General features: G+C 35.2%; 2 protein-coding genes across 3 annotated transcripts in view; both read left to right on the top strand.

Annotated features, from left to right (window-relative positions):
- LOC145669661 (putative cytochrome P450 49a1) overlaps window positions 1-13,154 on the top strand; it is a 156,960-nt gene extending 143,806 nt beyond the window's left edge. For both annotated transcript variants that reach the window (XM_081737917.1, XM_081737916.1), the window contains exons 10-11: window positions 6,783-7,028; window positions 12,985-13,154. In XM_081737917.1, the coding sequence (XP_081594043.1) occupies window positions 6,783-7,028; window positions 12,985-13,095 (357 nt within the window). In that variant the 3' untranslated portion in view covers window positions 13,096-13,154. The remainder of the gene's footprint in view (window positions 1-6,782; window positions 7,029-12,984) is intronic.
- A 13,332-nt stretch (window positions 13,155-26,486) lies between these two features.
- LOC145669810 (uncharacterized) lies at window positions 26,487-26,864 on the top strand. The gene has a single exon (XM_081738153.1). It carries the CDS (start codon window positions 26,487-26,489, stop codon window positions 26,862-26,864), a length of 378 nt encoding a protein of 125 aa, XP_081594279.1.
- The last annotated feature ends 435 nt before the right edge of the window (window positions 26,865-27,299 follow it).

Raw genomic sequence — 27,299 nt, 5'->3', positions numbered from 1 at the left:
TTAAAGCCATCTTGCCGAAACTGACTGTATTTCTTAAGAGATACTACGAAGTGGTATCAATTTATAATGCAACATTTGAGCTTGTGTTTGGAGTAACCAATAACCTACAATCGGGTAAATATTTAATATGAAATAATTACCTCCTACCAAATTTTCGGATTTAAAGCCATCTTGCCGAAACTGACTGTATTTGTTAAGAGATACTACTGAGTGGTATCAATTTATAATGAAACATTTGAGTTTGTCTTTGAAGTAACAAGTAACCGCCAGGGTTGTAATAATTTTCTAGGAAATTTTTACCCCCTACCAAAATCTTCCGATTTAAAGCCATCTTGCCCAACGTGACTATGTCTGTTAAGAGATGCTAGGGAGTGGTATCAATTTATAATGTAACATTTGACTTTTGTCTTTGAAGTAAACAAGAACCGACAAGAGGGTAATAATTTCCTAGTAAATTTTTATCCCCCTACCAAATCTTCGAATTTAAAGCTATCTTGCCCAAATTGACTGTGTCTGTTAATCGATGTAACGAAATGGTATCAATTTATATGTAACATTTGAGTTTGTCTTTGAAGTAACCAATAACCGACAAGGGGTAAAATTTCCTAGAAATTTATAACCCTTCTACCAAATCTTCTAATTTAAAGCCATCTTGCCCAAGGTGACTATGTCTGTTAAGACATGCTAGGGAGTAGTATCAATTTATAATGTAACATTTTAGTTTGTCTTTGAAGTAACCAATAACCGACAGGAGAGTATTAATTTCCTAGGAAATTATTACCCCCCTACCAAATCTTTGGATTTAAAGACATCTTGCCGAAACTGACTGTATTTCTTAAGAGATACTACGAAGTAGTATCAATTTATAATGCAACATTTGATCTTGTGTTTGAAGTAACCAATAACCTACAATGGGGTAAATATTTAATAGGAAATTATTACCTCCTACAAATTTTCGGATTTAAAGCCATCTTGCCGAAACTGACTGTATTTGTTAAGAGATACTACTGAGTGGTATCAATTTTTAATGAAACATTTGAGTTTGTCTTTGAAGTAACCATTAAAAACCAGAGGGGTAATAATTTCCAAGGAATTTTTTCCCCCTTTACCAAATCATCCGATTTAAAGCCATCTTGCCCAAGGTGACTATGTCTGTTAAGAGATGGTAGAGAGTGGTATCAATTTATAATGTAACATTTGAGTTTGTCTTTGAAGCAACCAATAATCGACAGGGGTAATAATTCCCTTCGAAGTTATTACCCCCCTACAAAATCTTCCGATTTAAAGCCATCTTGCCCAGGTGACTATGTCTGTTAAGACATGCTAGGAAGTGGTATCAATTTATAATGTAACATTTTAGTTTGTCATTGAAGTAAGCAATAACCGACAGGGACGTATTAATTTCCTAGGAAATTATTACCCCCTACCAAATTTAGCATTTAAAGCCATCTTGCGCAAAGTGACTGTGTCTGTTAAGAGATACTACGGAGTGGTATCAATTTATAATCTAACATTTGAGTTTTTTTTTCAAGTAATCAATAACCGACAAGGGGTAAAAATTTTGTAGGAAATTATTATCCCCTACCAAATCTTCGGATTTAAAGCCATCTTGTCCAAGGTGACTATGTCTGTTAAGACATGCTAGGAAGTGGTATCAATTTTTAATGTAACATTTAATTTGTCTTTGAAGTAACCAATAACCGTCAGGGGAGTACTAATTTCCTATAAAAATTATTATCTCCCTACCAAATCTTCGGATTTAAAGTCATCTTTCCGAAATTGACTGAATTTCTTAAGAGATACTACGAAGTGGTATCAATTTATAGTGCAACATTTGAGCTTGTGTTTGAAGTAACAAATAACCTACAATGGGGTAAATATTTAAAAGGAAATTATTACCTCCTACCAAATTTTCGGATTTAAAGCCATCTTGCCGAAACTGACTGTATTTGTTAAGAGATACTACTGAGTGGTATCAATTTATAACGAAACATTTGAGTTTGTCTTTGAAGTAACCAGTAACCACCAGGGTTGTAATAATTTCCTAGGAAATTTTTACCCCCCTACCAAATCTTGCGATTTAAAGCCATCTTGCCCAAGGTGATTAAGTCTGTTAAGAGATGCTAGGGAGTGGTATCAATTTATAATGTAACATTTGACTTTGTCTTTGAAGTAACCAAGAACCGACAAGAAGGTAATAATTTTCTAGGATATTATTACCCCCTACCAAATCTTCGAATTTAGTGTCATTTTGCCCAAAGTGACTATGTCTGTTAAGACATGCTAGGGAGTGGTATCAATTTATAATATAACATTTGAGTTTCTCTTTGGAGTAACCAATAACCGAAAGGGGGTAATAATTCCCTACGAAATTATTACCCCCCTACAAAATCTTCGGATTTAGACCCAACTTGCCGAAAGTGACTGTGTCTGTTAATCGATGTTACGGAATGGTTTCAATTTATATGTAACATTTGAGTTTGTCTTTGAGGTAATCAATAGCCGACAAGGGGTAAAAATTTCCTAGAAAATTATTACCCCCCTACCAAATCTTCCAATTTAAAGCCATCTTGCCCAAGGTGACTATGTCTGTGAAGATATGCTAGGGAGTGGTATCAATTTATAATGTAACATTTTAGTTTGTCATTGAAGTAAACAATAACCGTCAGGGAGGTTATAATTCCCTAGGAATTTTCCCCCCCTACCAAATTTCGGATTTAAAGCCATCTTGCCCAAAGTGACTGTGTCTGTTAAGATATACTACGGAGTGGTATCAATTTATAATCTAACATTTGAGTTTGTTTTTCAAGTAATCAATAACCGATAGGGGGTAAAAATTTTGTAGTAAATTATTATCACCTACCAAATCTTCGGATTTAAAGCCATCTTGTCCAAGGTGACTATGTCTGTTAAAACATGCTAGGAAGTGGTATCAATTTATAATGTAACATTTTAGTTTGTCTTTGAAGTAACCAATAACCGAGAGGGAATACTAATTTCCTATAAAAATTATTACCCCCCTACCAAATCTTCGGATTTAAAGTTATCTTTCCGAAATTGATTGTATTTCTTAAGAGATACTACGAAGTGGTATCAATTTATAATGCAACATTTGAGCTTGTGTTTGAAGTAACCAATAACCTACAATGAGGTAAATATTTAATAGGAAATTATAACCTCCTACCAAATTTTCGGATTTAAAGCCATCTTGCCGAAACTGGCTGTATTTGTTAAGAGATACTACTGAGTGGTATCAATTTATAATGAAACATTTGACTTTGTCTTTGAAGTAACCAGTAACCGCCAGGGTTGTAATAATTTCCTAGGAAATTTTTTACCCCCTACCAAAATCTTCCGATTTAAAGCCATCTTGCCCGACGTGACTATGTCTGTTAAGAGATGCTAGGGAGTGGTATCAATTTATAATGAAACATTTGAGTTTGTCTTTGAAGTAACCAGTAACCGCCAGGGTTGTAATAATTTCCAAAGAATTTTTTCCCCTCTTACCAAATTATCCGATTTAAAGCCATCTTGCCCAAGGTGACTATGTCTGTTAAGAGATGCTAGAGAGTGGTATCAATTTATAATGAAACATTTGAGTTTTTCTTTGAAGTAACCAAGAACCGACAAGGGGGTAATAATGTCCTAGTAAATTTTTATCCCCCTTCCAAATCTATCGATTTAAAGCTATCTTTCCCAAAGTGGCTGTGTCTGTTAAGAGATACTACTGAGTGGTATCAATTTATAATGAAACATTTGAGTTTTTGTTTGAAGTAACCAGTAGCCGACAAGGGGGTAATAATTTCCTAGGAAATTTTTACCCCCCTACCAAATCTTCTGATTTAAAGCCATCTTGCCCAAAGTGTCTGTGTCTCTTAAGTGATACTACGGAGTTGTATCAATTTATAATGAAACATTTGAGTTTTTGTTTGAAGTAACCAGTAACCGACAAGGGGGTAATAATTTTCTAGAAAATTTTTACCTCCTACCAAATCTTCGGATTTAAAGCCATTTTGCCGCAAGGGACTGTGTCTGTTAACAGATACTACGGAGTGGTATCAATTTATGATGGAACATTTGAGTTTGTCTTTGAAGTAACCAATAACCGACAGGGGGGGGGTAATAATTTCCTAGGAAATTTTTACCCCCCTTCCAAATCTTCGGATTTAAAGCCATCTTGCTCAAAGTGATTTGCATACACTGAGATATCAAATTTAATTATATGAATTTTTAATGTAACTTCTGACTTTTCCTTTGAAATCACCAGAAACCGACAAGGGGGTAAAGATTTCCAGGGTGTAAAAGTTTCCAGGGGTAAAAAATCCCTGTGACACCAGCACTGAGTGTCATAAAATATCAATTGGGCGGTGTTATGCAACAACACATTCAACCCACAATGAGTCAGTTTTGGGGAAATGGCAGTTACAGGTTTGTCGACCAGATAAGATATTACCCTATGCGGGCTCACTTTTCTCTTCATAGATGGCAGACCGATCGCAAACGCGTTACAAAGAGTTTAATGTATGTTTCTTCGAATCCTCCATATTTTCTAAAAAAAATTGTGGGTTGATTGGCTGTTGTATAACATCGCCCAATGCTTTAAACGTTTATAACTGATGTCGACATTATAATAGTAAGTGATATGAACTATTTTTGTTACCTAATATAAGTATACCAATGATGACAATTTGTAATGGAAGGCAATCCAGGGCGAAATATGAACCATATTTGTAGTCCAGACAGGTCACAGATAAATAGATAAGTCATAGTAAACGTACAACTATGATTATTTAAGCATATTATATTCATTTTTGTATATCACTGCTCTGTTGTGCTTACCCTGGTTCTTGTTTCAAATTAAGGTCCATCTATGAACATTTGAAACTATGAAATCTGATTTTTTTTCTAAAATTCGCCTCTGTACGAACAACGTTACTTTGTAAAATGGACTTGTTAACCAAAAGATAACGGGAAGTATGCTTACAGTTCAAAGTCCAGTTTCGATTCATGTTTAATATGATGGTCAGCTCTACTCTTCCTGCTATATGCCATCATCATCATAGGTACTCTCCCATTATTAGCACTTCTGGTGCTTGGGGTTCCGAGTTCGACCCCAGCCCCCTCCAAGTGAATTTTGTGGTGGACAAACACCGTGTGCGTGGGTTTCCTCGGGGTTCTCCCGTTTCCCCCCACTTTTTTCATTCCACCATTTCATTCATTACTCATTATGACAGTCTTCTTTAGCCTAACCGGCATAACCGTGGGACGTAAAAGTCAAAGATTTCATTTAATTTTTGCCATTATTAGCAAGTCATTTGTCGCAGTTGAGAATCTTCGGTGCTGCACAGTCTCCTCCTAACTTCTTTGTTTTCATGTACGATTTTTCTATTTTGGTATCGTTCATCAATTGTAGTTTCCTTCGCCCCTCCCTCTTTTTCCTGCCACCCTACCCTCTAGCACGCCCTTCATGATACAGTTCCTTCTTAGCCAATGTCCCAACCAGTTTCTCCTCCTCTTCTTAATAATATCTAAAATTGTTCTTTCCTCTCCCTCCATTTCTAACACTTATTCGTTTTCCGCTCGACCCAGCTAATTTTTTCCGTTCTTCTCCACACCCACATTCGAAAGCTTCCAATCGTTTTACATCCATTTTGCATAATGTCCATGTTTCTGATCTATATAGCACAATACTCCACACGAAGCATTTTATAAGTCTTTCTCCCATCTTTTTATTCAAGGTGCCACAAAATAGTATTTTCTTCCTCCTAAAGGCTTCTTTTGTCATTCCTACACTTGCTTTTATTTCACGTTCACACTTCATACCATCACTAATAATACTACCAGGCAAGGGCGCCCATGTTGTGGTTTCCAAGGGGGGCAAGTATAAGCGACATTTCAAATATAGTTTCAAATTTTGATGTAACTATTCTAAAAATTATATTAGGTTTCCGATATTACGAAGTACAATTTCCTTTGGGGGAGGGCGAGCGCCCCACATTGTCCCTCCCTGATGGGTGCCCTTGCTACCAGATATCGAAAACTAGACATTTCAACTATTTTGTCCCCTCCTGCTTCTATATTTGGTATCGACCGCTTCGCTCCAAAAACCACGACTTTCATATTTCTAACATTTTCTTTCATCCCATATGCTTCACAACTCTCTCTCGAGTTTTCTAACATCTGATTGATTTTCTCTTCACATTCCGCAATAAGTGCAATATCCTCTGCAAACCATATATACCTAATAATTTTACCTTCTACTGAAATGCTGTCTTCATTATATAGAGTCTTTTTCACTATCTCTCCTAGATAGATATTAAACAGTGTTGGCGAGAGACAGCATTCCTTGTCGAACTCACCTTACAATTCCACTCACTTCTGTCATTTCCTTTCCTATTCTGACAATTACTTATTGGTTCACATATAAATATATTCCTGCTATATATGGAGTTATATATACATTTTTCTCAGGAAGCCATTTTGGCCATCACTTCCTCATTCCATATCTTAACACCTTACATAACTTTATAACTTAAAATTTTAATACTCAAAAGGAATTTTAAAAAAGTCTTTCTTTTCAGAAAATAAGGACTTTAACTTAAGATAATAAGTTGTTCTATGATATCGTTCGTTTACAAATAAATGGTAATTTTAATGACAGTTCTTTCGATACGAAAATTGGTAAATTCAATATTGAATTAAAAATTTGAATAATAGTACATATTTTTCGTGCTAATTGTCTTTCGCTTATTATAAGTAATGGCTGCGTATGTTTATTTTAGACTATGATAAGCATTCCCCATATGTTATTATGCCACATGGAGGAATATTTCCCGGAACCAATGAAATTTATCCCTGAACGATGGCTAAAGACTAGGCAAAAGGACATAGCAGAGGAAGGATCAGATGCTTGTCCATTCAAGGACCAAAAGATACATCCATTCGTATCCTTACCGTTTGGATTTGGACCTCGGTCATGCGTTGGACGTCGGTTTGCTGAAATTGAAGCTGAAACTCTTCTAATGAAGGTAAGTGGAGCTTTAAATGCTGCATAGAAAAAATATAAGAAGCTAGTTCGAAGGTACATTTTTATTAAAACATTACGTAATTTTGTATTAATTATAATGTAGTTCAATGCACTAAGTTTCCTCTTAATATCGTCCACAAATCCTTTCCATTCCTTTCCTTTCTTTTTTCTTTTTATTTCCTTTCCTTTCTATTCCTTTTCTTTCATTTCCTTTCCTTTTCTTCCCGTTCCTTTTATTTCCTTTCTTTTCTATTCCTTTTATTTCCTTTTTATTCATTTCCTTTCCTTACCTTTCCATTTCTTATCTTTCCATTCCGTGCCATTTCTTTCCTTTCCAATTAATTCCTTTCCTTTCTATTTTTTCTTTGCTTTTTATTAATTACCTTTCCTTATTTTCCCTTCTCTTTTCTTTCCATTCCATTCCTTTCCTTTCTATTCCATTCTTTTCCATTCCTTTCCTTTTATTTCCTTTCCATTCCATTCCTTTTATTTCATTTCTATTCCTTTTCTTTCATTTTTATTCATTTCCTTTCCATTTATTTTGTTTCCTTTCATTTTGTTTCCTTTCCTTTTATTTCATTTCCTTTCCTTTCTTGTCTTTCCTTTCTATCCCATTCCATTATTTTTTCCTTCCATTCCATTCCTTTCTTTCCTTTCCTTTCAATTCTTTTATTTTTTGTTTCCAATGTACCTTCTATCACTCAATTTAAGCTACTGCTTCTTTCCAAACAACAGCCCAATGTAAATACCAATATTGTTTCTTTCTTCCTCTATTGCTTCAAACATTTCTCATTAGTCTTCTATTCGATCCAACTAATTATATCAATTCTATTCTATTCGAAATCTTTCAATCTTTTTTTCCCCAGTTTTACTTAGACAGCGCTGTTGAGTACATCCGTTAACACAGAACTTTAAAAGATTCTTTTCCTTCACCTCTTATTCACACACACACACACACACACAATATACTTTCCTTCTTTCTAAATTCTTCTTTCCTAAATTATTCTTGATTGTATTTCGCTTGCACTAGATGTCTCTTTCACTAATTATACAGGTTATGCATACAGAATTGACCATCTGTTCTAGTTTCTTCCTTTCTAGTTCTATATTTGACACAGATTGCCTCGTTCTAAAGAAAATCATTGCTTTTTTTTTTTCCTTTTCGTGTTTATTTTCGTACTTAATTTTTCAAGACTTTTAACTTTAACTTTCTAATACCATATTAGTTTTTGTTCAAATTCCGGAACAAGTCCCATACCATACGTAAGCCATGTGTACATAGATATTATACTTCCTACCTGTTTTCCCTACGTAAAGCTTTTGTTTTTTAACATTATCTCTTCTAGATTGATATTAAAGAATATTGGTAACAGGCAACATTCCAGTCTAACTTACATCTTACTCTATTCGATTTCTTAGACAGTCGTATTAGTTTTATGAACACTTTGTTTCCATTCTCTTTTCTCTTGTGAAACTTCCCTTCTGAGTTGGAAACAGTATTTCAGTTAGAAATGTTTTTATGCATTTTGGTTTAAACCAAAAAAAAAAAAAAAATCGTAAGTAAATCTCAAGATGGCCTATGAAGTTGAACTAGTGATTACATTTTGTATGGACCATTCTGCTTCATGGTTTGAACTTACGATAGAGTTTGGTTTTCATCATTATTTTTATTTTGTCTTAACATGTAGAGTACGTGTTGGATGAAATCACTAAGAAGAAATTTACCTGGAAGAACCATTTTAATACACCATTCAACGTATTCTCCCCCGAAGCTCAATATACTTTTTACAACGATCTTGCAACATTTCTAATCCTTGCAAATAGAAGGTTTTGTCCTGCTGTGCAAACCAGCCCTCCACTTCCGCAATGAGTGGCTTTTCAGACGGAAAATGTTTACCTTTGAGATGTTTTTTGAGGTGTGGGAAAAGGTGGAAATCGGAGGGAGCCAGATCAGGTGAGTAGTGTGGGTGAGGTGCACAGGTGAGACCCAGATTCACCAGCAATTGCATGGTTTGATGAGCCTTGTGGGAGGTTGCATTGTCCTGGAGAAACTGAACACCATTGCTCTCTTTTCCTCGGCGTTTTTTCTTCAGACCCTCCTTCAGCTCAATCAAATAGGTAGAATAAACCCCAATATTGATGGTTTCTCCCTTTTTAAGATATTTGATAAAGATGACACCGTTCTTATCTCGAAACACCGATGCGAGCACCTTTCCAGCTGATTTTCGGCTTCGGAACTTCTTCGGTCGAGGTGATCCACTGTGGCACCACTCCATGGATGGCTGTTTAGTCTCTGGATCATAGTAGTGCAGCCATGTTTCATCTTCTGTCACCAGACTGCGCAAGAACTCATCAGAGTTTTGAAACTTTTGCAAAATTTCCTGTAACATCTGCACGCGTGTTCTCTTCTGGTCAGCATTCAAACATTTTGGGATTCATTTGACACTGACCTTTCGCATGTCCAAATATTCTGCTATTAGTCTATGACACCCACACGCTAACACGATATTCCTACACACTCAGTAATGTTTTTGATCGATATGTGCCTATCCTCCATGATCATGTCATGCACTTTGTCGATGTTTTCCTTGGTCACTGCACATGAAGGCCTCTCTGAGCGAGGTTCATCTTCAGTCTCACGATGACCAGACCAGTCTTAAAACGCCTCACCCACTTCGCTACTGTTGTATATCCAGGAGCGTGTTCCCCCAAAGTATCCTGCAAAGTTGTATGAATTTCCATAGAGGATTTGTCTTACAACACAAAAAACGTGATGACACAGAGAAGCTCATTCTTCTCGAATTTTCTTAGATCCTTCGCCATATCTTCTTACAGAACCTGTAACCAAGGAAAGGACACTGATAAAATGGTCATATACGGGATGAGAGGTTCACAAAAATATGACCTTTCTAATGACTACAATAATATGTTCCAATTTCATTTCCTCTTTGTGATATCATGAATTTTCCAGACTTTCCTCGTATTGTGTTATCATGAAATAAGCTTTGTTCAAAATTTAAGCATACTCTGGATAGAATTTGATAAAAATATTTGTTTGTAAAATAACATCACACAGAGAAACCTCACACCCAAAGATACCACCAGTCCAAAACCTAGCATGTCGAAGCCTGTCTTAAGTGTAATCTCACGAGATTAAGTTTCGCGTAGGATAAAATCTTCCTATTTTCTTCACCCAATTAGGATAGTTAAATTTTAAGTTTCGAATAATGAAGAAATAGTTATGAAGATATATTCATCAATGTGCCTGAAAACTAGAATAATCAGTTTTCCCTTGATGATTTTCTATTCAAACTTTCAATTTGTGAACTCAGATAAATAAGTTTATAACAAGAGTGTCGTGTACTGGCAGCGAGCAAATTTTGGTACATTTTCATAGCATTGATTGTTAGCAACAATAGTCAATACAACAAGTTGAGTTCTTGATTTTGAGTTTAACGTCCCTTTCAGCAGCGAAGCTATATAAGACGTGGACGCACTGATTAATGTGAAATCTGAACCACATGAGCTCCCACCGAGAATCGATTCCTAGTGTCCCACGCCACAGATTTGTCCTTAACGCTCTCCCACCGCTTAACCACGAAGCTCAAGAATACAACAAGATTAGAATGTACAGTAATATATGTTCTTATGGTATTAATTGTGTATGAAAACTGGGAAATAAGGAGTTGAAATGTAAGAACATATTGACAGTTAACATTAGAGATATCACGTACAAAATAACTAAGTTATAGTGATCACTTTAACCTGATAAAGAGTTTTCAATACGATCCACATTACGTGTTTACGTTGCAGAGAAACATACTTAACCAAATCTAATTTTGATATGTTTTAAATCAGATCATGAAGAGCATGAATCTGAAGAAATTTTGACGATCGGACTTTGGAAATGAAATCTTTCAGTTTTACATCCCATGCTTACACCAGCTAGGCTAAAGGAGACGGTAATCGTATTTTCTTCTTCTTTCTCATCTCAACCATAGGTTGGTGGGGAACCTGGAAATTTTAAAACTTTTCTCCCCCTTGGAAGAGCTGTTTTATACTACTATGATAAGATCTTTTCTTCGTAACTACATCTAGATATTATATCCTTGGTCTTCCTCTTCTTGGTTTTCCTTCTGTTTTCCCTCTATCAACACGGTAATCCGATCGGAGTGCCGAATAAGATGGCCAAGCATGCTGTTTCTTCTTTTTCTTATTATCTTTATGTTCTGTTGTCCCTCATTAGCTTCCATTAGTACGATTCGTTCCTTTTTTGTTCGGTCCATGGTATGCGTAGCATTCTGCACCAACACCACATTTCAAATGCTTCCATCTTAAATATTTCAGCGTTTCTCAATGTCCACGTCTCTGCTAAACGGACTTTTGAAACTCGAAATATCCGAACATATGGGTGGCCAAGGAACCAAACTGAATTAGAACTGAGTTTGATATGTTTTGTAAATTAGACCAGAAGAAACATAAATTGAGGGAATTTTGACTCCGACTTTCGAAACTCGAGATATTCGAACTTTTTAATATGAGTGCCTATGGGGAACATAGTATTCTCTATGAAAAAAACACATGACGAGATATAGAATGTGTTTTAAAGTAAAAAGAACGCACTCTTGACTGACTGAAGCCACTCTTCGGAATATATGGACCCGATGCTTGTTGAAGAGCACATACACGCGCACACACAAAACATACATATACATATGGAGCGTTCAACTTGCCCTACAGAGAACTCTATCGGAGAGCACTGGGATGAGTCCGAACACTTTATAGTATAACAAGATAATTATGTAAGTTTTTACATTATGGATGGATGATAGAAAGCAAACAACTTTTATAGGGAAAAAAGATATTCGTGTGGGGCACTGTTTACAAAATGACCAGCATTTATTTTTTTTAGTTTTATCTGAATGTGCACGAACTCACAAATATACGATGAATGTTCTGTAAACAGTGCTCCAGACGAAAAATCTTTTCGCACAAAATCTGATTTAAACTACTCGCTGAGAAAACAATACGTATATTGTAAAAAAAAAAAAAAAAAAAAAATTAACGTGTAACAGTTTTGCCAATTATTCACTTTGGATTTATCAGTCATTATAAATACACCGGTACTCCGGTTCATGGTGTATGATGAAGCCAAAGAGAATAGATGGCGAAACTGTCACACGTTAATATTTTTTTACAATACACGTATTGTTTAGATCAGTGAGTAGTCTAAATCAGATTTAAGAGTCTTCATCCCGGCGAAATTAAAATACCGCTAATTTTACAGTAATTATATGATATCTTCAAATAGATAAAAGATAATCGAAATGTGGAATAAGAGCGCCCTAGACACTATTATTCTACATAAGAAACCGTTATCTCGACTCACTTATCTGCTTTCGATTTCGAGCCATTTTGAAAAATCGGCATTTGTTTTCGCGTTTCTAAACAGCTGAAAACGGAAAGCCACTAGATGACTTGTGATAACGGTACCTCACGCAAAATAATATTGTCTAGGGCGCTCTTGTTCCATATTTCAATTATCTTTTATCTATTTGAAGATATCACATAATTATTGTAAAATTAGCGGTATTTTAATTTCGCCGGGATGAAGACTCTTAAGTCTGTTAAAAGCAAAGCTTGTGCAATGGAAAAAAAAAATCTGTTTGTTTCTCCATGATCTCTCCAATGAGTAAGAAAAAGTACTTGTATACGTTACCATTTAAAGTGTTTGGTGGTCTAATCGGGGCTCCATACTTCTGGAAAAAGCAGAGTCTTTCATTTGATCCACCCTCTGATATTTTCCTATTTCAGCTTTTGTTTTATACTTTTATATCCTACCATTGATATATAAGCACTGAACGTTTAATATAACACATCAAGCATCACCATTAGCATAAATCATTAAAATAATATTCATAAATAGTATAATAATTAAAATTATTTATGTTTTTCAGTTGCTGCGGCGCTTCAGAGTTGAGTACCATTATGGCGAAATGACATTTGACTGTAAAGCTATTAATCACCCAAAGAAGCCTCTGAAATTCCGTTTGTTGGACAGAACGTAAAGTTTATCAACCACCTCATCTCCTTACGTTAGAGTCTTCTGTATATTTAAGAAACAAAATTTCTTGTGTAACTATACATTTTTTGTAAAACAATGTATAAATAAATATAATTTGTTTTAATTCTTGGTATTGTCGATTTTGTAACCTTTACCACTACGGCTAGAAGTTCACTAACTAATTTGATCTCTTTGTTCTAAAAAAAAATGTGTTCTAACAATAATAAACTTTGAGCATACTGGCTTAATACAAATATGATTACGCAATTGAGGAGTTTGATGTAAGCGAGTTTACGTCCTTTTTGCATCAAATGCATTTGTGGCTTTTGCCATGCATGTTTAGCCTCCTGTTAACATTTCCATTCAATATCGGAATAAAATGCTGCATATTACATTGTTTTATGTAAGAAGAAAAACACTGTTTAAATTTTCAACATCGTTGTTCTCCAACTGCATGTTTCAGACTTACGCCCTTATTGGATCAAACTCCTCAATTGAAGTAAGACATTTAATGAACTTAAATAGCAATATTACTGAACCATTACTTTATTAACGTCCAACTAAAAGTAAAATAGATAACGATAGTAGTAAAAAAAAAAAAAAAAAAAGATACTTGAATCCCGAGGCATAGTGTGAAACGAATGTTTAACCTCTCAAAACTTTCAGGTCCCATAACATGTTGGTCAATTTAATCAAAACTAAAGTTTTTTCATACATTTTACTAGTAAAAGAATAGCAAAAATGATGAAAATAATATTTTAAGGTTCGTGTAAAGGGACAAGTTTTGCCGATAGGTGTCACTACAGTCTTCGTCTCTCTCTGTTTTTTTTTTTTTTTACCTTTCAAGAAAATTTACAATTTCTCTTACAAATTTCAACCTAGAGACTTCAAATTTTTAGAAAAGGAACTTCATAACCTATTAAAGGGAACAATCAGTGCCGATTTTTTATTTAGAATTTTCTTCATTATTGAAACAGTTCCATTGTTAAAGGTTTGGATATTCATTTCAATAATCAAGCCATTTCAACAATGAAGAAAATTCTAAATAAAAATTGACATGGATTGTTCCCTTTAATAGGTTATTAAGTTCCTTTTCTAAAAATTTGAAGTCTCTAGGTTGAAATTTGTAAAAAAAATCGTGAATTTTCGTGAAAGGCAAATAAATACATGGGGGAGATACAAAGACTGTAGTGCCATTTATCGGCAAAACTTGACCCTTTAAACCAACCTTAAATTCCTTCATGCCTTAACTTTTTGGCATACAAACACTGAAGTTGAAGTTTGAGCAACGACACAACTAAGCTAGTTGTCACCCGGGGAAAAAACTCGCCTTAGTGCCCTCGCCCCTGCCTTGGTGCCCCAAACTAAAACGCATTACACAGGAATTCAAATACTCCATTTTTTTCTTCTTCAAGTAGTAAAGTTTGATTTCAAAATTGCAGTACATAATTTATTTTTTTAGTACAAGATAAGACTCCAAACTAACTCAATAGCTCCGTCGAACAACGTTGCAAGCGACAATTTCTGTTACATTGAGACTTTAACAAGACAACGGTACTGTAATAGAGGTTCCAATTATATGTAACATCATTTGATATAAAGGCATAGTTTAAAACTGAAAAAAGTAAATTTAAATCCTATACATAATCAACATATATATTTTTTTTCTATAAATTTGAATTATTGTCACTTGCAACGTTGTTCGGCGGAGCCATTCAATTAGTATTTGATTTCCAAGTAATCTGAGAATAGCATGCTTACATAGTCTTACTGTCTTTTCATAATAACAACAAATATTTTATATTATTATTATTATATCGGGATGTGCAGATATGGGCAAGCTGTTCAAGTATTATACTCGGACATTTTACAAATCTCTTAAATCGATGTAAGTTAAATGAAAACACAAAAAGCTAGAACTAAAACTTAACTTTACGGGCTCTTTTGGCTGCAAAGGCTTGTACAATGTCCTTAAAAGATAGCTTTGAAGCTAACTTATGCTCTATGAATATGATCCTAAGATTGGTGAGTCTTTCTTGTCCAGTTAAATTTCTGAGTTTTTTTTTTTTTTTTATATATATAATCTTTAGTTTGATAAAACTCATTTACTTTTCTTATAGTGAAAACAAATATTTGCCCAGTTTTGCGGCCCACCAATCCGGCGCCCGTGGCAAAAGCCCCGTTTGTTCCCTGCCTAGTTACGTCCCTGTGTTTGAGCATAGAATGCACATAGTTCGGAAGGCTACCGTATTTTCACACTATGAAAGGATTTTTTTTTACGTAGCCCTCATGGACCTTTTTAAAGAAAAAGAAATTGAAATTTGGGTATTCACTAAACATTGTACTGTAAATTCACCACATCCATGATGGAACAACAATTCTCTCCGAATCCAAAAATTTTTATTCCACAAGATCAGCACTAATTCTGAGAATCGAGGTCTAATTAGCACTAATTCGACAATAATTCAAGGCGAAGAAAGTGTGAACGAGCCATTCTCACGCACGTACGGTACCATGACGGGCCCTTTCTCGCCACCTCCTTTTAGAAAGACTACTAACCATTTTTAAAAGCAATAGATGAGCAAGATTTCTTTTTCACAAAAAGTAACAGGATAAATTCTCTCTGTATTTCACATAGTGGAAGACAAAAGCATTTTAGAGATGGCTTGGCAATACTTTTATCCGGCTTGGCACACAGTAAAAATCAAATGGAAGCAAAATTGTATTTTAGCACAAAAAGTAATTATATTAAGGTATTCAAAGAATTGTTACCATTTAAAAGTTAATTAATACCGCCAGCCTTACGTGCAGATAAAACTTCAGTGCTGCTTGGGATAGTTCTCTTTACTTATTTTTGTGGATCATTGAGGTGAGGAAACATGATACTTATATTTTGTTATTTCAATTAGCGTGCATTGCAGTAGCACATGTTCCTTAACTCAGCGTTTCCCAATCTGTGGTTGCCATTAACATAAAACATTATTTTATCACGTTGCCTACACCTGAGATATTTATAAACACCATGTGCATAGTTTTTCTCGGCGTTCTCCCGTTTCCTCCCACTTTCTTCATTCCACCATTTCATTCATTTCTCATAATCACCGTCTCCTTTAGCCTAGCCGGCATATCCGCGGGTCGTAAAACTCAAAAATTTAATTTCATTTCTGAGATATTTGTGACATACATTACCTAGGTTTCAACCAATTGAGAATCTATTTCAATCGGATTCATAAACTAGACTAGTTGATCGCCATATGCTCTCTAAAATGAAAACCGTTCTTGACGAGGCAGTAGAGATTGTCAAATTTATTATGGTCCGTTTTACGTAGCCCTCATGAGACTTTTTTAAAAAAAGAAATTGAAATTTGGGTATTCACCAAACATTGTACTGTAAATTCACCACATCCATGATGGAACAACCATTCTCTCCGAATCCAAAAATTTTTGTTCCACAAGATCAGCACTAATTCTGAAAATCGAGGTCCATTTGTTCTTTGTAATGAAATAAGAAATAAACAGTAGCAGTTAATACTACACTCAAAACTCGCTGGCTGTCTCTAGGTAAGATTCTGACACGTTTGTTTTAAATCTTTCTTAATTTAACGTCTCACGTGTTTGTCCTTTAGGCTAAAGGAGAGGAATTATTAAAGCAATTAGTGATGATGGAGGAATTAGTGAAATGATATTATGAGAAGGAACAGGAGTACCCCGAGATTATCCACGGACACGATGTTGTCCACCATAAAAATACTTGGCCGAGTAGCGAACCAGGAACCTGACGCACCAGAGGTAAGCATTCTACAATACCACTAAGCCACCATGCCCTCCGAATCGATTGTTGGAGCTTCGTAACGAAGGAAGGTTATTACTCATTAATTCTAATTTAACACGGAATTGAAACGATTCCACATGACTCTCTTATCTTGCTTACTTTGTGGACATTTTTACTATCTTGCATACTCTTACCTGTAGCCTTCAAGATACACCTGTAACCGTGTTTCCAGTGAAAGACAAGATACAGGTAACAATCAATAAGTTAAATTTATGGTGGAACGGTTTGGAGGCAGAAAAACATGAATTCTTTTACATACTGAAGGATTTCATTGAATCCTTCTGGTGATGTTGCTCAAAGTTGAGAGTTGAGGGCATTGGTGTCTAGACTATACCCAACCTATATAAAATAGCAAGTAGCCCCAGTTCGTGTTAAGCCTTCCGATTGGCTCCTTGTCCGTGATATCTTGTGGAGGAACTTTTGCCCATCTTGAAACAGTATACCAACTGGCGTAATTGTGTATGCAGTATTTCACTTGTTCTCTTGAACGATACCTCGCGATACCCAAAGATGTTATAAAATAGAGAATCTGCCCATATGTATCACCATCCTATTAGGTAACTGAATGACCACCATATATATTAGCTCAAAACATTTTGATCTTGATATGTAGACATGTTGTCTAGACTCTGTCGTTTATTTTTATTTAAGTCGTTGCTTCAGATTTGCGTACATTATACACTGGTTACATGCTGCACGTATGACTGTACGAATGGGAGTGAGAAGAAATTACCCAAAATAACTTTTCACAAATAAGAAAATTACCAATCATAGGATACGTATGGCTTCACGATTTTGTGATATAGGCAGACCCTCTATTTTGTAGCATCCTTGGTGATATCTCCACGTGACGTCACCGACCGCAAAGTATCCTGAAAAAAAATGAGAGCACAAAGACTGAATCGAGAATCCTCTGAACTATACCTTAATTTCTCAAATTGTCCTGAAAACAAAAGTGATCAGGGGACTTTTCCTTAATCCCGAAATCCTTAATCCGAAATCTGTAAGACCATCTGGTGCCATTTGCCACTATACATATATACGACATAACATATTATCATCTCGTGCGTATGAAAGACAAATACACAACATACTTAACGTGGATCCAGATGTACATCTTAAATTATCCGGTTATGATCAAGACATACGGAAGCTGAAGTCTGAAACACAGCATCAACATCACATTAGGTGAGTTTTGAATTCATAATAGTATTAGGCCTAACTGGGATAATTGTATTTTTCGAATATATCCATTTAAAACAGATAACTGGAAATGTATGATATTGTCGGATGAGCCATCGCTAACCATATTTCACATTACAGGAGGTGTTTTTGTGAAGCGGACGTCCATCCGTAAAATATGGCGGGGGTCTGTGATGGTGTGAGCCACAATTCCTGGACTTTCAGTAGGTCCTGTGCCGACGCTTAACATCAGCGTCACTGCCTGTCATTGTTTCATCATTTATAGAACAATGTACATCCTATTGTCAGATGTTTCCTGAGAATGATGTCATATTCCTGGATGGTAATGTGCTCATTTGACACATCTGGAAGATAGAATTAATAACTACTAGCTACTGGTCAAATAAGAAATGGCATTCGTTCTTGAGTTATTTTTGTAGTTCTTATATTAATAACAGTTGTAATGAAGTTTATTTCCCCTAAAATTCAAGAAATACCATCCAGGGAGAAAATGGAAAGATCAACAGAGGCTCCAGCATCAGCAATAGCTCTGAAAAGAGGAGAATAAACTGTTCATCCAGTTCCTGCTCCACTCTCTACAATTCTTCCAGAAGCCTAATTATTGCGAAATTAAAATACCGCAAATTTTATAGTAATTATGTGATATCTTCAAATAAACAAACGATAATCGAAATGTGGAACAAGAGCGCTCTAGGCAATATTATTTTGCATGAGGTACCGTTATCACGAGTCGCCTAGTAGCTTTCCGTTTATATCTATTTAGAAACGCAAAAATAAATGCCGATTTTCTTAATGGCTGGAAATCGAAAGCAGATAAGTAAGTCGTTATAACGGTATCTCATGAAAAATAATATTGTCTAGCCAGCTTTTGTTTCACTTTTCGATTATCTTTTATCTATTTTAAGATATCATATAATTACTGTAAAATTATTGATATTTTAATTTCATCGTGAAGGGGCCTCTTAAGAGTAAAGTAAGAGAGAGAGTGACAACGAGATGAAATTGAAACCCTCTCCTTGCTCGTTCAATTCCTGGACCTGTACATAACTGAGCATCTGTGGTCCATTTCAGACACACGAACCTGGGCCGGATTTGCACATCCATCATTTCACATGGAAATGAGTGATACACTTTAAGCGGAAGTACGTAATATTTCATTTGCTACGATTCACAACCTGTATGACTTCATTCCTTATCGCATCAGAGCTGTTCTGAGGGCGAAAAGTAGTTCAACTTGATGTTAATCTTAGAAGTTACACTTTTCAGGTATTTTTCATTAAATTGATAAATATATTGTAATGTCCCACGTAATGTAGTGTATAAAGAATTCCATACACCAGTGTTTACAAACACCACCACGTGGTTTGGCAAGAGAATTTCACACCAGATGGATCTACAATAACTTGCAGACGACGGCTTCTAGCCCCCTCCTACGGAGCCCTTTAAATTGGCTGGACGACGGCAATTCTGTACCAGTTTTCTGGTAACCCCCCTACTGTTTGCTACGTAACATTAGGAGTAACCTAACCCCAGGCCTCTAGTCTGCTACGGGACTACGCTTATCCTATCTCCTGGCTTAGCCTGCTACGGGGCTCTGTTGGCAACTTAACCCGCCTTTGCTTGCTAGGGGGCTCTGTAGAGATCCTGTCTGCGACCTTACGGTCAAAGACTACCTATAACTAACCTTGTATACTAGAGAGATTATTTGTACAGTATTTTGTAAAAAATACTTTTATAGTGCAGCTTTTATAATAAAAGCTGGTAGAGGGAGTCGATTCCGGACGCTTTTTTTATTAACGCTCTACCTATACCTATATGGGACAAAGTTTTACAATATATATCTTTGTTAGGCGAAGCAATGATTTCAGTGGAATAATAATAAAAAAGAGAGTGTCTTATCCAAACGAAAAGTCACAAAAGTTGTTAATTGGATCATTACTTAATCATCATAATCATCATAGGTATTCTGCCGGTTTTGGCAGGTTACTTGCTGCAGCTGAGAAGCTTCCATTCTCCACGGTTTTCTGCTAACTTGTTCGTCTTTACGTACGATTTTTCTCTTTTGATATCATTAATTAATTGTAGTCTACTTCGCCCCCTCCCTTTCTTTCCTGCCACCATAACCTCTAAAACGTCATTCGTGATACAGTGTCTTCTTGGCCAATGTCCCAACCAGTTTCTTTTTTAAATTGTTCTTTTCCCACACCATTTCTAACACATTCTCATTCGTTTTCCGCTTGACTCAGCTAACTCTCTCATTTCTTCTCCTCTCCCACATTTCGAAACCTCAGTCGTTTTTCGTCATTTTTGCGTAATGACGATATTCCTGACCTATACAGTATAATTCTACACGCGAACCATTTTATCTTTTTTTTTTTCCTAATTCCTTATTCAAGGTCCCACAAAACAGTATTTTCTTTCTCCTAAAGGCTTCTTTCGCCATTTCTTTAAGAAATGTGCTTAACTTAAAGAAATTTAAATAAAACAATAATTAAAATTTGACAAATAATAAGATAAGGGTGTAGGTGACAAGAATCAAGGTCATCACCTGATAAAGATGACCGTCGAAACAGAAAAAATAATTGAAAGTGAATTTCTCTCATTTTTTCCAATGCATTCTTATTAATTTAATAGTTTGTGAGCTTAAAATTATGAATATTTAAATAAATATTAAGTTATTTAATTTTATTATACAGTAGATAAATTTTTTTAACATTTTGTACAAAAGCGTTTAAAACACAAGACATGGTGGGAAAATGTGCTCTTCTATTTATCCAAAGGACGGAATTTGAAAGGTTTTTCTGAATGATTTATGGCTTTGCTTATGTACGTAATCTCTCCATAGTGATATTCAACTCTAAATCGCTGCATTATCTGCAAAAACAAATTAAATTACAGATAAAACTTAAATTTACTTAATTTAATATAGGTATAACATAAAATTCAGAACTAGCTGAGCCTGCGCTCTCTACACAGCGCATCGTTCGCATATGAACATGAATCTCCTTGTTATTTCTCACAACATCTGTTCATGTCCCTTTACAGACACAAGTGAAGGGCATCTTGATTTTTTTTTTAAAAAAAGAAAAGAAAAGAAAGAAAGAAAAAAGAAAAATCGGCAAGGGATACCATAAGGGGGAGATTTTTTGGATTATGTTTTTTCTTCAATATCTCGCACCATTTGTAAGATTGAGCCTGCTTCCGATTAAAGTTTCTAATTCATATATGGTCAGTGTTTTCTTTCTTCTTGCATGCAGTGTGTGATAAACAAATACATTACACACACAATTAATTATAATGTCAGTGATATAGGTGTTAATTGGGCGAAACACTCCAAACAATAAAGATTCATTTTATCATGGAGAAGATCTTATCCTTTGTTTCTCATTAACATTCAGCCATAAAACGAACGCCTGATATATATATATACAATCCCTGTATACAACTATGTCGTGTTGGAATGTATAGCTCATAGGATATGAGCTATATGGTATGATTCACTTTGTAAAGATTTCAACATTTCCAGTCTATCCCTGAAAATTGTAATAAAGAAATAACGAACATGTTTTGTAAATATTTAATTAGAACTGGACAATCTACTCAAAATTTGGAATCTACCTGTGGAAACGGCACGTTTCTATCACTTGTGAGTTTCGAAATCTTATTGTCTAAAGGATTGGAAACAAACATATAAACATTTTTTTAAAGGCAAACCTAGGATTTTAATATATAGACTAGCTTAACCTGCGCTCTCTACACAGCGCATTATTCGCATATGAGCATAAATATCCATCTCATTCCTCACAACATATGTACACGCCCCTTTACAGACACAAGTGAAAAAAGTCTTGAAAAAAATCGTCAAGGCGTATCATAAAGGGGAGATTTTATCGATTATTTTTTTCTCAATATCTCGCACCGTTTGCAAGATTTGAGCCTACTTACGGTTGGAGTTTCTAATTCATGAATGGCCAGTGTTTTGTTTCTTCTTGCATGCAGTATGTAATAAGCAAATACATTACATACACAATTAATTATAATGGCAGTTATATATGTCCATTGGGCAAAACACTCCAAAAATAAAGATTCATCTTAGACTGGAGAAATGGTTATCCTTCCTTTTTCATTATTATTTGGCCATGAAACAAATGCCTGGGCGTATGCAACCCCTATGTACAATTATATGGTGTTGGAATGTATAACGCATGGGATATGAAGCTTTTGTTTTTTCTTTAATTTCAACGCTTCCAGTGTACCCTAAAAAAATAAAGAAATAATGGCCATGTTTTTTTTTAAATATTCAATTAGAACTGGACAATCTACGCAAAATTTTCAATCGATCAGTGAAAACGTCATCTTTCTAGAGCCTGTAGTTTCCGAGATCTCATTGTCGAAAGGATTGACCACAAACATATAAACGTCCAAAGCATCTATCTATTAAAATGTTACAACAACAATTAAGAGCGCCTGAGCTCCAATCTATAACTTCGGCTGTCAAATCTTTCATTTACGGTTATGTGTGATTTCACGTTTAACAGAGACAAACATTTTAAGTATGTGTACTATAAATAGTCTAAATTAGTTAACTATATCTTTTTCATAAAGTCTGTGATATAAAATTATTGTTCAAAGCATTTGTATTTTAATAAGTCTTCTCTAAAATTATATGCATGTGAATTGTGCTTCCATCTTTCCAAGTTCTTTTAAACTTTATGTTGAGGATGTTTATATGTTGTTGTCAATCTTTCGACAATGAGATCTCGGAAACTACAGGCTCTAGAATGATGACGTTTTCACTGATCGATTGGTTCTAATTGAATATTAAAAAAAAAAATGGCCATTATTTCTTTATTACAGTTTTTAAGGGTACACTGGAAGCGTTGAAATAAAAAAAAAACTAAAGCATCATATCCTGTGCGTTATACATTCCAACAGCATATTGTTGTATATTGGGTTTTAAATAAACTTACAACCAAATTGTTAATTACTACGATCATTGAGTTCTTCCTCATTGTGTGTTCATATATATTCTTCAGTGTTTACATTCTAAGAACAATAAACATTAATGCCAAAATTAGATATAATTGCAGTATATGAAGGTTAAGTGGGTAATAAAGCAGTTTAAGCCAATATCTTACTTCAATCTCTATCGTAGATTACAATTACCGTTATAAGAAATTGAATATTCGCATCCAAAATTGATCTAGGTAGGATGGATAGGGATGCGCAAGAGACAAGATTTGAAGCCGTCTCGTTATCAACAATATGCTGTAAAAGTGATGTCTCGACTCGACAAATGTATTGCAAGAGCTGTGTCTCGACTCAAATTGTGTCAGGAAAATTCTGTCTCGACTCGACTCTGCGCATCCCTAGGATGGACAGTTTGAAGAGCCAGTATTCCAAAATGGCGGTGTAAACAATTACACCATTACGCAACATCCATTTCGGATACAACCATTATGCACTTCATTTTCACAAGCTTCTTATAATAACTATATCGATTTCCTACTTAAATTCAATTATAGATAATTGTTTCTTATGTAGCAGCTAAAATCCATGCTATACAGTATAAAACAAGTACACATTCAATGTAAATAAATAAAAAATGTAAGATATTACAGATTACTGGCATTGCGATTTAATCCGATTTTAAGCAGTACATATTTTCTAAATAATTGTTCAGATTGCTTTATAAGAATCCAGATTATGAGGTACTCTAAGTTTTTGTAGCGCAAAAAAATACAAGCATATATATATATATATATATATATATATATATATATATATATATATATATATATATATATATATATATATATATATATATATATATATATATATATATATATATATATATATATATATATATATATATATATATATATATATATATATATATATATATATGTGTGTGTGTGTGTGTGTGTGGGTGGGTGTGGGTGTGGGTGTGTATTTTAGGGGACTTTCGGGCTTGATTCCCCCCCCCCCCCCCGAAATTTTATGTTTACTCAAATGAAATATTGTAAAGTGAATGAATTATCTTGTAGAATGTTCACATTTCCAGGAATGAAGTTAGCAAAGCCTCCCGAAATATATATATGAATAATTTTCATTTTGGACGTGTGGTTTTAGGTATTCAACTATGTTCACATTTCTCATTTTAGCGTTTTCGTATATGAATTATAGACATGACGGGCTAGTAAATGTGACAGGAATTTGAAAAGTGACAGTTCGTCGGATAATGTGTTTTCGATCACTTCACAGCAGAAATTTATATTTTTAAAAAAATCTCATATATTTAAAAAGAAAAAGGAAGAAAAACTTTAACTTTCCGCACGGAGGGTCGAACCGTCGCCCTTCGTTTTAGAAATGTCAGTAGCAGTACTAAACCCGCTTGCCTACAGACGGAACTTACAAGAGATTGTGTCATAATATTGATAATAGAATCGCTCCAAGCACAGGTTCCTATTTGGAGGTTTAAATATCCATTTTCTGTCGTTTTGAGCAATTTCTACATAAGATAATGGTTGATTTTGCATATTGGAACTGTGCATGAGGTGTGTAATCAATATTAATCTCAGAAATAAGTAGTTTGATTTTGTTGTTAGATTTTCACATCGCTCGGATGACAGTACAGTTTGCAGCTAGTGTCTATATAAAGAACGGAGGGAACATGAAATTTCCTGTGTATAGATCTGCGGGAATTGTGACGGATCTAGGGTCACTTTTTCGGAGTTAGTTTCTGAACGAGTTTCCAGCTTTTTGTGAACAGATGTGTACAATATGCGGAGTACATAAAGTATTGCAATTTAAGAATTATTTTCTTTCTTTTACATTTTTGAGAACGGGTACTGGGAGAATTTAACTACTGAGTATGATAAAGTATACTAAATACACTTAGTTTTGTGTTGACTCAAGCAATTGATTTTACGTCGTCTGCTTACAGTTTCAAGAGTGTCAGGCCGTACCAACCTTTCTGAAAATTGCAGAGAATAACGCAATGTAAAACATTTAAAAGTCAATTATAAATACTATGTCTATTATTTCAAATCAAAGTTAAGTTTTGCGTTGCATTGACGGAAACCCTTACGGACTGAGGTCCCAAAAGTTTTCCACGCAACCACCAAACTGCTTCCCGCTCTGTACGATTGAGCAAAAAGTTTAGAGATTCTCGCAAACAGTTGGCTTCAAACTTACCTGCTACTGGAACAGTTGACACTCCTCGATTCTCTTTCGCGACTTGTACGTTGATACGTATAGGATGGTTGCTCACCTTGTTGTAACAATATACTTTTTTTTTCATCCACTAAGAAGTGGTCTTGGACTGAAGCACAAAGGAAATCGTAAACGCAAGAGGTATATTTTTGTGTTCTGGTTTGAGGAATTTCGATAAATTGTGCCTTAATTACATGTTTACCGGCGATAAGCGGGGTAACATAGAGAAATCGCAACAACTGTCTAAGAGTGTGAACTTCTTAATTGTTAATTGGGTATACGGTAGAGAGATTTATAAATATGTAAAGAGTCCTAATATTGTTTAAAAGTCATTTCAATGTTCGTACTCTTTGCTCACACCAGAATGTCAGGTACATTTTGGAGACTTGATTCACTAGGCTGGAAAGCGTATCTCCAACCTAGTGAATCGGTGGAAGTAACTTCTCAACGAGGGAAACTTACGAAAATCTATCTAGAATTAGGGATTGATTCGGCCTGTGACCATGGTAAAGTAGAAAATGCGATGAGGAAGATGAAAATTGCTAAAGCTCTAGGACCGGATAATCTCCCTATCGAAGCATGGAAAAGCTTAGCTAAAGAAAGAGTGCAGTGTAAAACGTTTACTAGATTTAGAAGAGTAAAATGTTTACTCGAAGTTTTAGGATATTCGAAACAGGATATATGTCCAAAAAATGGAAAAGCAGATACCACATCGGTTGTACCGGTTTTTATAAACAAAAATGTGAGAGGATGTGACAATGAAACTCTGGAAGACAGCGATAGAAGCAGGATTGGGGAAGAGACCGAAAATACAAAGAACCAATTTTATTTCATGCCAGGACGGTTGTCAATGGATGTACTAACATTAACATCTAGGATGCTAATGGAAAAGTACAGGGAATACCAGAAGGATTTTCATATGGTTTTCATCGACCTAGAGAAAGCGTATGACAGAATCATCTTATTTAGTGGGCACTAAAGAAGAAGTCTGTTCCGAACACACACATCTGTATAATTCAAGATGTGTATAATGGATATAGGACAGAAATGAAGAGCGCGTGAGGAATAACAGAAGAGTTCAGTTTAAATGGAACTCCATCAGGGATCCAGGGATCTAGTCTTAGCCCCATACTTCTTTTGTAATTATGATGAACGGACTTACAAAGTATATCCAAGAGTTAGGATCTTGGACTATCCTATTTACTGATGACAATGTGCTGGTTAGTGAGACCAAGGTAGATCTGCAAGAGAAATTAGATGCCCGAAGAGAAGCATTGGGTAGCAAAGGGCTTAGAATTAGTAAAACCAAGACAGTATTTTTAAATCGAGAATACAAGGATAATACAACTGGAAGAAGAGGTGGCAGTGAGAAGGAAATTCGAGTAGGCCTACTTGGAATCAATACTGCAGTAATAGAGAAAGATGTAAACAGCAGAATAAGCAATGGTTGGACAAAATCGAGAGAAGAGTCAGGAGCATTGTATGACCGCAGGGTACTAATACGCCTTCGAGGAAGAGTTTAGAAAACAGTAGTGTGAGAACTATCATATTATATGGAGCTGAATATTGGACAACTAAGAAGAGAGAGAGATAGAAGTTGCATGTGGCTGACATGGAAGATGCTTTGGTGGATGTGTGGAGTGACGCGGAAGGATAACATTCAGAATGAAATGATCCGGAGATCATTAAAGCTGAGACTAGTAGCAGAAAAAGTGCAAGAAAGTAGATTGAGATAGTTTGGCAAGTAAGAAGAAGAAGAAGAAGACCTTTGGAATACGTAACTTACCGATTGGATGCTATAAAAAAATAAATGGGAAACGAACCCGAGGCCGAACAAAGAAGAAATAGGGAGATTGTGTTGAGAACGATATGGTGAAGTGTTGTGGCACAACGGATATGACACACGATACAAACAAGTGGAGGACAGCGGTTCCAAAAGCCAACCATTGATAATTGGG

Source organism: Thermobia domestica, chromosome 14 (assembly GCF_964235325.1).
Source record: "Thermobia domestica chromosome 14, izTheDome1.hap1.1, whole genome shotgun sequence".
NCBI classification, from domain to species: Eukaryota; Metazoa; Arthropoda; class Insecta; order Zygentoma; family Lepismatidae; genus Thermobia; species Thermobia domestica.
The sequence above is the reverse complement of the archived record's forward strand: the minus strand, read 5'-3'. Positions and strand labels throughout refer to the sequence as shown.

What these genes read in the sequence shown, in the direction of transcription:
- LOC145669810 (XM_081738153.1), top strand. Translation starts at nt 26,487, where the DNA reads ATGATGAACGGACTTACAAAGTATATCCAAGAGTTAGGATCTTGGACT.